We start from the raw sequence: 13,019 nt of genomic DNA on the forward strand, positions 1-13,019 counted from the left end.
GGATCATGGAGAATATGGGTTCTGAAATGGGGGACTAAATTGTAAGCTTCAGAAGGACAGGCTCATTAATCCATATATACACAGAGCCTAGGAACATTTGTCTACTGAATGACAAATGTCTGACAGCTTCACATGGCCTCAGAAGAGTGGACACTTTGAAATGTTCATCTGGTCTATGGCTGGTCAGAGGAGATGTCACATTCCAGAAGCCTATAGAAAGTGAACATTGAGTGGGTGTTCTGGATTCTGGTTTGTGTAGTTGACAAAACAGACCCTCCTTCAGCCTTCATTCTCCAAATAAGCCTGTGCAGCTGCTTCTTGCTTCCTGAGAACCTCACTAATCTTCAAATGCATGTGGTAGTAATGCCACAGTTCCTCCAGTTCTTCCATTTTCTTCAGTTGAAAATGAACTTTTTGCCATTTTAAGTCACTCAGTTCCAGGTTAAAAATAAATTTTCAGTCTATGAAGTAGCCAGGGAGAGCAATATTCAAGATGGGCCTTGGTACAATTCAGGACAGTGGCTAGCAGTGAAAGTAGTTCACATAAGGACAAATTTCAAGTCATTCTTAAGCAGCAATTTATGTATTCATTCAGTTCTCTCTTCCTGAGAATCTTCACATCTCAACTTTACAGACCAGCTGGTGGGTAAGAATAAAACTAAAATGCCCCGTCCTCACAGGGCATGGAATACAAGAACACAGTGAGTACTAATACTTTAAATGGAGATTTAAGAGCAATTAACAGACTATTACAGGAACACAGCACAGGCTTCTATCATGGGACTGACATAAGCTTCCTTGAATTTACATTTGAATTGAACCTTGGAGGATCTACTGGAATAAATGAAATGATGGAAGGTTAGTCACTCCAAGTGAATAATGCAGGATCTGCAATAGCAGGTTCTAGAATTGGCATAAACAAATACAAGAGATTTTGCACTTTTGCAAGAGAAGTCAGCAGAATTCTAGTACCCTGGATAGCTCCCTAATAGCAAAGATGACTGGAGAGACTGAGGTCCATTTACACAGGAAGAGAGAACAAGAGGACTTGAACTTCAAACTTACCAATCTGTCTTGTATTCAAATTAAGACTATTTTGTATTTTAAAGATTCACTTATTTACTGCGCTACACTTCTGAGGCTCGGAGCTTTCTTTTCTGTATCATCAAATGGTGACCCTGACTCTCTCCTCAGACAAGAGGCAATTCACTTCATCTTTTCACTGGATGGTTAGCATTCTGGGGGTTTTATCCCCCTTGTATTTCAAGCAAGTTGTGGGCCTCAAATTGCCCTGTCTGTATAATCAATGTCATCATTTCAGAAACTAGACTGCTACTGATGGAGAAGCTATTTCCCCAAAACCACCACACTCATACCTTACGGCATACTGTAAAAATATCCCTCAAAGTCAATTTTAGCCATAATATAGCTAAAAGTTCATATCTTTTTTATATACAAATCAGTAATGCTTTCTTTGGTAACCCAATTAGTAATCTATAATTTTTAAGACTAATTCTATTGGTGGTAGCACTCTAACTTTAAAGGAACTCAATTATTCACAAATACTTTTAGTATTCTACAGTTTTCTACATATGAATACAATATTAAACATTGGAAAAAATAGAATAGCTGTTCTTGCTATTCCACCTATCCAACAGTTAATGTTCCTTTGAATAGTTAGGAATCCTAATGTACAAACTATAAAATACATTGAAATTTTACCTGAAAAAAAGTTATTCTTGGTTTTCTTTCTAATAATAAATTTTAGTTTGGTTTAGAAGTATTTTCATTCCTTTTGTAATTTTCTTATATAATATTTTGGAATCTATGTATGCATTTTCCCATTAATATTTACCTTAATATCTTGAAGAATATCTATTCCAAAAGGCACTCATTTAATATATTTCATATACTCAGACTTAATGCACTGGCAATTTATATGTCTACCAAATAAACAACACCAAAGAGGCAAACTTCAAAATAGTTTTCTAATGTAATGACTGCCAAGAATATCAAGGCTTGCATTTGCATTTACTTCTATCATGCCTTTATTCATGTTTGGTTTGGTTTTACTAGTAAACCTGATGTAGATTTGTGTTAACATTGTTTGCCGTCATTGCAAAAACAAACAAAATCACACACATACATGCACATGCATAAACACTCAGATACAGCATTAAAAATGAACTAGCAGAATCACCATTTTTAAGTATTCTCAAGAAGAAGCTTATTTCTGTGAATAGGTACATAAATATAGCAAAGTAGTCTGAATTTAGTTAGCAAGGAAGGCGTATCACTGAGACTCTCAGAAAGCTTGAATTAGGGAAGTAAGCGGGCTTAACAAACACTTACTGAGCTCAGGCATAGTCCTAAGTTTCATTACTAAACAGGAAAAGTAAGAGAAGGCAAAACACCATTGGAGTATATTTCTTTACCTGTCCTGTACATTCTAAACATATCATATAGAAGTAAGGTTAGAAGAGAGAATGTAGAAGAGCCAGATCATCTTGAAATGCACAAGTGACAGAAAAAGAGAAATGGGCAAACTCTAAAGAATTCGTATGCATCTTGTGCACATATTTGTATACATATATCATATTTGGGCAAAAAAAAAGATAGAACAACTTGTATTTTTTTTTTTTATTGTGGACTAAGCTATTCAGCAGACATCATAAGTTACTGCTAATTTATATATTAAGATTATACCACAGGAGCCTCATTCTTCTTGAAACAGGTTGGCTTATACTTAATAAGCATTTATAAAATGTATATTGTCAATAGTAATAAGTAGCTCTATAGTAGGAAAGGAAAAATGTACAAAAATGAATCAGTCTGGTGATGGTCACCCACTGTCTGGAAAACACTGTCAAGACAAAGTTATAAATACCTTCAAAAAGGGGTTACAGCAATGTGCTTTAAGTAGTTGGCATCACAAAAGTCCAAGAATGAGTGTTGAAATGAAGCATACTTCTAAGAGCTGGCAATGTTTAGCGGTCCAGGAAACTGGCTGTATTTTGAGGATTCTGTTGGCAGACAAAAGAGTTCAGAAAATGAAGTGTTTCCAAAGGCAGGAGCCCAGTCTTCAAAGAAATATGGAAGACCCGGGCAAAAAAGTAGAAAAAAAGGTCTTGCTTTAGTAAAAGGAGAAATTTAAGGAAGAAAACTAATTACTAGAAATACATTAGAGTATTAGAGCCGAATATTAAAAGTTGCTTTATACTAAGGAAACTCTTTAGTCGCTGGGCTAGAAACCAGTCAATCCTCCTGCCACACAGGGAGAATGCTCCAAATCCAGTGAGAAGGAGCCTTTCAGTCAATGATTAAATAGTTCTGGCAACAAAATCACTTTATGACAAATACTACAAAACAGGTCACAGGTGAAATACTCAGTTAACCAACTGATTATTTTTTTCTACTTGATATTATACACCTAAATTTATTCATAATATTGACTGTTTTAAACACACTGTCAAATACATAACTTTGTGTAGTTAGTCTATCAGAAGGCTTCAGAATAACCAAATTAAACGCTGCTTATAGCCTTCTACTGAATCATTTAAAAATTTCTTTTGATACGAACACTTGAACATTGGTTAAACCCATGTTTAAACAGATGAAATGAAGATTAAAAGTCAAAAGAAACTAAATTGAAGCTGATACTATCATACGAACATATTTCATTTTCATAGGAAGAAAAGTGGATTCAAAATTGCATGTAAGATCAACTTTTCTTGAGCAAGGTGCTCAAAGCTTTGTGTGAACCTATTCAAAAGACAAGCTTCATATTTCCAAATATGGAGTAGTATTTCTGAAGTTTGAACAGTCTCTGCAGAAAGGCACACAATCTCCAAATTATATTTGGTTATGTCTTAAATTTCCAATTGAAAAACTGACCAGATGGGGGAAGAGAATTTTGAGTGATACTGAAGTTACCAGTATTGAAAAAAAGCAACATGGTGGAGGTAAAAGCCTTGGAAGACCTCCATCACCTTTTCAATCACCGAGTTAGCAAGAGCAGCAGCATAAAAGATGGGTGGCAACAAAGTTGGTAATGCACAGACGTTACCTGGCCCTGAGTGAAGGTAGGAATAAAGTGGATATATATGGATATATACTCCTTAAACCTTTCTCTAACCACTGAGTTCATAATTTTTGCATCATTGTAACAAAACAATAAAGTTTAATGTAGATAAACTACATTAGAGACTATACAGAACAGAGACTGTCTCCTAATCTCTAATGTTTTCACAAACCAACTCTACAGTGTTAGAAGAATTATGTGACATAACATACAAAAGGTGTAAGAAATGTTTAGCACACTATAGACCACAGTTGGTAAGACACTATCCTGGCATTTGCCAAATAGAAAGGAAAGAAACACCCAAGTTTGTATATGTTCTAGGATTGTCTTTACTTTTAAACCTTTCTTAAGGAGTCTTTTTTGTTTTGGAAAAATAATAAAACAGTCTTATAATGATGGAATAAATGCTTAATTATTTATTCATACACTTAATATTTGTTAAGCATCTACTTTATGCTGGGCACTATTATTCCCTGATGATACAATAGCAAACCAAACACATATATGTAAATAAAATATTGCAATAAGTAAAACAAGGCAGAGGAACACAGAACCACAATAAGACAACATAGAGCAACTGACACAGAAAAAGAGGGAAATAAAGGAATCCTTAGGGAAGTGATGATTGAGTTCATATCTGAAGCAGAGAAGGGGTTAGGGAAGAGGTGGGAGGAGAAGGAGAATAAAAGCGGTACCAAAGAAAATACAGGATGTAAATACCGGATCTCTGATTTCAGAGGATGTGGAGATATCTAGTTATTGCAACAGTAAGGTTTAAGAAGACTCCACATTTGTGACCCTTTTGTTCTTTGGTTAAAACAACTATAACATTACACAGAGAAAGGTTATTACTATATGCCAAGAATAAAAGTATCACTTTAGAATGAGGAAGATTAAACAAATTGTCAACCTTTGCACACCATGCATAATCTTTGCTTTCTAAGTGACTAAAAATAAGGTCTAGCCTGGGGTCACTACAGTGTAATTAAATTCTCATGTATTCCCTTCCCAATCCACAGCAAAGGTTTGCACAGGAATAGGACACTCACTTGAAATTCTGTCAAGAAATGCAGTTAAGATGAAAATCTTTTGATAGAAACAGTAATATTTCCCAAGATTAAACAGTAAAACCACAGTTTACTACCAGCTGAGAAAAATATTTAGATTAAAAAAAATGAAAATGAAAACAGCAGCAACCTTCAAATTTCCTTCTAAACTACTCAAAGTCAGCGGTTGTCAAACTTTAGAGCATACACAGGATTCCCATGGCAGCGTTTCACATTCACTCACTCTATGGTGGGGCTCTAGATCTGGCATTTTAACAAGTTAACAGGTGCTGCTGTTGTCCAGAGAATACATTTTGAAAATCATTGATCTAAGTTAAGAATTAGCCATTAAATAATAAGATGTTTCTTTATAAAGGACATTTGAATTTTATTCAGTATCAGAGAACAGTTAAGGTATTGAAATATTTTAATCAGCTTAATTAAAATTTTTAAAAATGTGAATGTAATGTAAAGAATGCAAAACCAAAAGCCATGTTTTAAGTTAATCTAGGAATAGAGCTGATTTAACGAATCAACTTTGTTATCAATCATTTAAACAAACATTTTTGAACAAATTTCTGTAGCTCATCAAAGATTCTCATAAACATTTCCACCTACCACCTTTTTTCCCTTTTAATTTAGCCCATATGTAAATAGCTAAAATGTAATGTGATTGCTTAAAATAATTCCAGTAACAATATCTTTGTACTATATGTATGATAGTTCAAGATGGTTAGCTTTATGTTTCTATAATTAGCAAAAGTATCATAATGAAACATGTTACTTTTGTTACAGTGTTTTTCCCTCAATATCCCCACCTGTCCTCCCACCCCAGACTTCATGTTTTATTATGAACTGACACTCTTGCATAGTGAAGATAATATTGCTGATAGAAGCCTATGTCCTCAATATAAAGCAAGCAGATTTTGTCACTATCCAATAGGGAAATCATGCAGAGGCTGTCAGTCACACAGTAGGCGATATTACATTATCAAAATGATACACCTGTGACATACAGTCCAAAATCAAACTCAAAAGGGACTAATTAATAGATAGGCTGGTATGGTATGTACCCTGAGTATGTTGGAAATCATTCCATTCTTACATGAATATGAAATTGGTGATTTAATAGGCTTTCACTTTTGTAATAACTCTTATCTATCTACTGTCAACAAAATATATATATGAAAATCTTTTAATTCAACTAATCTGAAAGTAATTCCATTTGGCTATTGAAAGTCTTATCTAATATTTGTACAATTTCTTCAGTGTCACCTTAACATACTTCTGAGCTGTCATATTGAACAGATAGGCTCAAAGTCAGTTCTGATGTTTCCCTTTGTGTTCTTAAAAGGAGAAATGCATTTTAAGCAGTTCTGTTTATGTTAAAAACAACAAATAAATACATACGAAGAAATAACTAAGTTTAAAATAGAGACAGGTCATGCTCTTATTATTTATACAGTTCATTTATGAGAATATAGATAAAAACCCTTTAAAGTTCTTTCTATAATTCTAAAAACTTCCCCACAAACCCAGTATCAAGGCTTCATATTCATGGCAAATAATATAAGAATAAATAAAGCATTATGTGGATACCTATAATAATTTTAAATTAATAATCTAATAAATCTAACTTTAAAAGCAACACAAAAGTGTGTTATTTAATGAGTCATAGTTTTATGATGATAAAATATTAAACACTCAATGAATGCTCATTAATGCTTTTGTTTTACACATTATTATACTTCTTTAAAGCAAAGCTAAGGAGGTTGGGTAAGGAAATACCCAAAACATCCCACTATACAGAGGCTGCACATGCACAATTTTGTTATTCCACACTTTATTGTGATACAGATATATTTAAAGATTTAAAGTGCATATTCTCTACAAATACTCTACTGTACTTAGAGTAAGCAGTACAAGTATGTACTGTTTATTAAAGACAAAATAAAGATTTGTCTTCTCAAGTGCAGAAATATTGTCAATTAACTCCAAGAATAAAACTTACAGAATGTCATACATCTAAAACAGATTCACTCTGCAAATTGCACAACTCTGTGTAGCAATATCTAAATCTATTGCAAAACAAATTTGCCTTCACTTATGTCTTCTTTTTCTTTTCTATCACTCCAAGAGAATAACCACTTAGACCTTGATTTCTTCTCATCCACAGTTTACTAATCTTACCTATCTTTTAACATCAAGACCAAGCAAGTCTTACCTACCCTTTGAAGATTTTTCAGATGCAATCCAGTTATGAAATGTTATTGTCATGCTTTGAATTCCTGTAGCCCTCTTTAGACGTGTAATCTCTTACTGTCATGTTAACTCTGTTTTCAAGTATGTGCATCAGATTTCTCCCAACTGGCCAGTAGTTCCTAGGAATAGGAGGGAAGAAGCCTCCAAGGACCAGCAATGCCTAGACAGTGCCTTGCACATGATAAGCCTTTTATAATGAGTATTACAAGTAATAAAATGCAATAAAAAGTTGAATAAACTTACAGGAAATTCATTTTTCTACTTTATGACTTTGCTGTAAATTAATATTCAATGGTATAAATGATAACTTTAACAACTGGCTCACTCCAATAGTGACAAAAAACACAATATTCATAAATACAGCTTTCAATGATTGTAGGTATATGGTTCTTCAATGCCTTTTTTATTCCCCAATTTTCCTTGTCTTTCAATGATTTGGGATAGTTAAGGTAATGACCCTCATAGTGGGATTGTCTATCTAAGTTCTAACCTAATATGTAAAACTGCATGTGCCAACTCAGGAGGCTGAGGCAAGAAGATAGTAAATTCAAGGCCAGCCTCAGTAAGGTAGCTAGACCCTTAGCAACTTAATAAGACCCTGTCCAAAATTTAAAAAGAAAAATAGATTAAAAGTACTAGGGATGTGACTCAGTCATAAAGCACCCTTGGGTTCACTTCTCAGAACCAAAAGGAAAAAAAAAAACAAAACTGCACATGCTTCAGTGTTGAAAATATATTTTAAACTATTATGAATCTAACCAAATCAAATCCTTAACTCAGCTTCTTGTCTCTAATGAACAGGACTGTCAAGAAATGCTACCTTAGGCAGGGGGAAGTGGTGCACACCTGTAATTCCAGTTACTCAGGAGGCTGAGACAGGAAGATCGTAAGTTTCACACCAGTCAAGACAAATTAGCAAGACTCTGTCTCAATTGAAAATTAAAAGGTTGAGGATGTAGCTCAGTGTAGAACACCCTTAGTTTAATACTCAACACAGGAAATTAAAATCTACCTTCATATTTGGGTGGTGGTGGAGACAAACAACAGTTGGTATTTTTTTCAAAAAAATTTTTTTGATCAAGCTTCTTAATTAAATCAAATGAAGATAAATCACTAACAATGGGGTTGACCAGTTTTCTTCTCTTTTTTGTGAAATTGTTGGTGTGGTTATAATATGGGATTTCAATGTTGCAAGAACATTGTGTTTGGCAGGAACTTAGAAACATCTCAGTTTAAAATTAAGTTAAGGATACTATCCTATTATCACAACCCAATCTGCAGTTTGGGTTGCTACTTTTAAGGACAAACATAAATTTGCTAAGTGATAGACACCGTCCCAAGTCATTCCTAAGCTTCAAGATATGTCTTTGGAATGTGTACCTATTATAAAGCAAGCAGAACAAACTAATTATGTTGTAGCCTAAATTAACAGCTTGCTAAGTCTTCCCTTAATATAAATATATAAATATATAAAACCTCACTTAGGTGTCTATTTCTCTGTCCTCCCCAAGGCTTTTAATAACATCAGCTTTATGTAAAAATGTCTACACATTATCTTTAATAGCCTTTAGGAAGGTGGGAGAATGAACTATGTGTCACATTTCAGTAAGAAAGTATTCAATTGCGAAGATTTCAGAAATGAAAGCTGATGAAACCAAGCAGATATTTTCTGTCTTGTGGGTCCTACTGAGGGCCTGAAGAGATAAGAGGAGTGAAGACTTGGGCATTGAAAAGGTTACAGGGCAAGAGATCTGTGACTTCTGAGGAGCTTTTTTTTTAACCTGTGATTTTCTGACTTCCTTCATTTTATGTTGCAGGTCCCATGAGAAGGAGAAAAAAGCAAAATTGCTTCAAATTCTGAGAGACAAGGGGACGGAAGGAAGATGTTCAGGATACACTGAAGGAAACCCCAAGAAATTTCACAACTCTTTGCCATAAATAGCCTTTCTTCTCACTCCGGATACCTCCTCCTTTACATCAGCAAGGCTCAGCCTCCACGCGCAGAGAAGCACCATTCACAAATCCCTCCGTCACCCCTTGTTGCACCCCTACCTCTTGCTGGCACCGTGTGTACCATTTCCTGGAACACAAGCCAAAAGATCAGAGGCCTGGGAGTCACCGGCAGTTTCAGCTCAGGACTGACTTTCTATTCAGGTGAACCAAGGCACTGATTAGTCCGGAGTGCGAATACAAGAACACACACACACACACACACACACACACACACACACACACACTCACATTCTCTCTCTCTCTCTCTCTCTCTCTCTCTCTCTCTCTCTCTCTCTCTCTCTCTCTCTCTCTCTCTCTCTCTCTCTCGACGCGCCACCAACAAAGCAATTTGTTCACTCTTAAGTCACCGCTGTTCCGGCCACCACTGTGGAGGGTCTCGCCTCCAATCCAGGAAGCTAGAGGACAACCAGGCGGAGGCAAGAGGCGGTCCGGGCTCCGCCACTGCGGCTCCGGTGGGAGCCCCGGGCTCCCCGCCCCCTCTTCCCCCTCCCCCTCCCCCTCTTCATCGCCGTCCCCGCCCTGGCACCCGCAGCCCAGGGAGCCAGCGCTGGCCCGCCGCCCCTACCTGCGGGACGCGAGCCGCGAAGGAGGGGAGCGGCCCAGAGCCTGCGCCAACTCTTGCCTCCTAGGCGGGCCGCGGTCCGCGTCACCCTGGAGCCGGTGCCGGAGCCCCGGGGAACAGGACGCACCGGAGCGCGGAGGAAATGGCCACGCAGCGCACCAGGAGTCGAGGGCCGGTGGCGAGCGAGCCGGTCTGCCTCCCTCCCACCCAGCCCACAAGGCCAGGTCTCCGCGCCGTGCACTCGGGGCCCGCGGCGGGCGCCCGGGGCCTGGATGGGGGCTGCTCCGGAGCGGCCCCGGCACAGCGCGGTCACCTGCCAGGCGGTCATTCCCGCGTCCGCCTGAGGCCGGCCCGGCGCAGCTGCGACGCGACGCGCGACCCGCCGGGCGCGGGGGCACCGGGGGCGTTACTACCTTGAGGGCTCCGCGCCGCTTGTTAAGGCTCCTCCCGGGCACTCAGGGATTTATGTCTTCGGGGCACGGGCTGTCCTTCCTGGTCCCCCTCCTCTGTCCTCCCTCCCCTTCTCGACTGTTGGGCTCCTTTTCTCCACTCCCAGTTGCACAGAGTCGAGCTGCGTTATTTAATAATCCTCCTGCTCCTCCTGCCTGCGCCAGCAGAGCTGCTCTGCCTGAGCCACCTCTTCCCAGTCAGTCATGTTGTTGAGAGAGAGGCGGATTGGCAGTCGATCGGCGACTATTTGTGGTGAGGAAGAGAAGAGCAGAGCAAGAGGAGGGCAGGGGAGGGACGTGGGGAGGCGCTTCCAAGTGTGTGAGTGCGCGGAGTGTGACTGTGTGTGGAGTGCCGAGAGCCACCTCACTGGCAGGCCGTGCTCCCGGGCTGTGAGAAGGGTGGCCAGGAGCGCGGCCTTTATAGATGCGGGTGGAAGAGTTGGCCTGGGGCGGGGGCAGCCTGGTGGGCGGTGCCGGGCCAACTGCGTCGGCCAGCTACGGCGCAAACATACTCTTACATTAACGCGCGCACACCCACTGCTGGCCCGCTGCTGAGTTTTCATTTTAGAGGAAGCAGTACCCGACGGTGCTGAGTTGGCTTTCCCCCGACCCCATCCTTGTACACGTCGAGTCCAAGTGCTTTGGCAGGTCAAGACGAGAGAGTAATAGGAGTCTGAAGAGGAGAGAAGCGAGAATGCTGAAATTTCACTATTATCTTTTTTCTCCAAGACACTGATTTTGTCTTCTTTCTCTTCCATCTTTAAGGGAGGAAATTATGAGGTTCTTTTTCCTTTCTTTCCTTCTTTTTTTTTTTTTTTTTCCCTCCTTGTCGGCCAACCCATTCACATCCTGACAAGTCTTTTCCTAACACAGTAACAAGAAACCTGGCTTCTTTCCTTTAAGCAGGTCACGCCTCCCAGGAACCATTTGCAGCAATCAATTCTTCTGTAAGATAATGGAAGCATTGCGACTGTGACTGAGTGGGACTTGTGTTCCTATATGTAAGGTCCTCAACAATACTGGCATTTCGAACAGAACCAGCTACAATTTGACATCCTTTGACTGATAGCCCCCTAGAGAAAATTTGCCAGTTTAGAGATGGAGAAGACTTCTGATGCATGATGCTTCTGTTGCTTACCTAATTTATTTTTCCTTCGTCTTTTTTCTCCTTGCACTGACTCATTTTCTTTCAGGTTTGCATTGGGCCCCCAACTCTTTCCCATCCATCCCCTTCTTTACCTCTACTTCTATATATTTATGCCTTTAGCAGCCACTACGGCAAATGCAGTACATTGTGTATGTGTGTGTGTGTGTGTGTGTGTGTGTGTGTGAGAACCATTATTTTTAACCCATTGTGATGGGATGTAATACCAATTTTAGGTAGATAATACATCCCCAATATTAAGATATGTTGAGTTTGTACACCTGTACTCACCTGTCTTAGCCCCTTATTACTTTTCCTGCCTATATTGCAAGAACTTTGACATTTAAGTACTTCTTGATTGAAAAACAACTTCCAGGAATCAAGCAATCTACACTCCAGTGTGTGTGAGTGTGTGTGTGTGTTTTCTGTGTAGTCTAGCCACAGTCTGACTTTTAAAATGTAGCTATACTGAGAGCAAAAGCAATGTGTACTTTTTGTACGAATCTTAGTGATTGATGTGTATTCTGGCATTGGAAACAACTCAGCCTTGAGGGAACAACTTTGGGAATTCTTTTTCTAAACATGTGACAAAAGAAGATAACATTTAAGAGAATAGGGAGGTGGTGGCAAGGTTGAAAATTCGTGTTTCATATCTTCTTTTGTAGGTTATGACCGTTGCTAAATCTTTAACACTTCATCTTATGCCAACCTATCATATATTCTCCATGTTTTACCTTTTTCACATTGATGTTGCGATCTCCAGTTCTTCCATGTCTCATACAATGAGTTTAGAGTTCTTTGAAAATGTCTGATGCATGTTCAAGATTAATAGAAATGTTAATGGGAGTGTGTAAAAACACAGAGATATTGGAAAGAAAGGGCAACAAAGTGGACCAGTGTAGAAATATCAACAATGTGTAAGTATGAAACATTGTAACTTCTTTGATTAAGCACTATAAAATGGATATATATGCCAACACAGGATGTTGGCACTTAATGTGTACCCTATGAAACAAATATTAACATTTCCTCCATTGTACAGGTCAGGATTTGGGAGGTAAGCAGTTAATAGGAGATCATACAAAATCAAGTGATGTAGCAACGGTTCTGTTATTAATGTCCACATGGCTTCCCATTCAAAACTCCTAGATCTGTTAAAAATCTTAGAGTTTCCCTTGAGCTTTTGATAATCATGAAATCAGCTGATCTGTAATCTTTTGACATTTTCCTTCTACATTCATCCTTTTATAATGCAAGAGAAGTTTATTAAACATACATTTTTTTAGTTATAGGAAAGGATTTATAAAGTCTTAACATACTTGGACTCATAGATGGATTCCCCACAGGCTTTAATGAAAGAAACTGTCATTGCAAAAGGAACTTTTGTAGAGTTATTTCTGAACATTTGCATCTAGTTAATGAATATGTGTTTTATAAAGAACTGCAAATAGACATTTTACAA

The 13,019-nt window shown here is 38.5% G+C and overlaps 2 protein-coding genes across 8 annotated transcripts in view; both read right to left on the reverse strand.

Moving 5' to 3' along the window:
- The window catches only part of LOC306669379 (uncharacterized protein), a 93,913-nt gene extending 83,550 nt beyond the window's left edge, over window positions 1-10,363 (reverse strand). The window contains exon 1 of the mRNA XM_079153351.1: window positions 9,968-10,363. Coding sequence (XP_079009477.1) covers window positions 9,968-10,292 — 325 coding nt within the window. The 5' untranslated portion in view covers window positions 10,293-10,363. The remainder of the gene's footprint in view (window positions 1-9,967) is intronic.
- Window positions 1-11,222, reverse strand: part of CCSER1 (coiled-coil serine rich protein 1) — a 1,261,997-nt gene extending 1,250,775 nt beyond the window's left edge. For 2 of the 7 annotated variants that reach the window (XM_079153251.1, XM_079153250.1), the window contains exon 1: window positions 10,378-11,211. The gene's annotated coding sequence lies outside the window, so the exon portion shown is untranslated. Of the gene's footprint in view, window positions 1-10,377 lie in introns of all 7 variants that reach the window. The other 5 variants (XM_079153253.1, XM_079153252.1, XM_079153245.1 and 2 more) reach the window with 4 other exon arrangements.
- Between the last annotated feature and the right edge of the window lie 1,797 nt (window positions 11,223-13,019).

The sequence above is a fragment of the Sciurus vulgaris genome, assembly GCF_902686455.1.
Source record: "Sciurus vulgaris genome assembly, chromosome: 9".
NCBI lineage: Eukaryota > Metazoa > Chordata > Mammalia > Rodentia > Sciuridae > Sciurus > Sciurus vulgaris.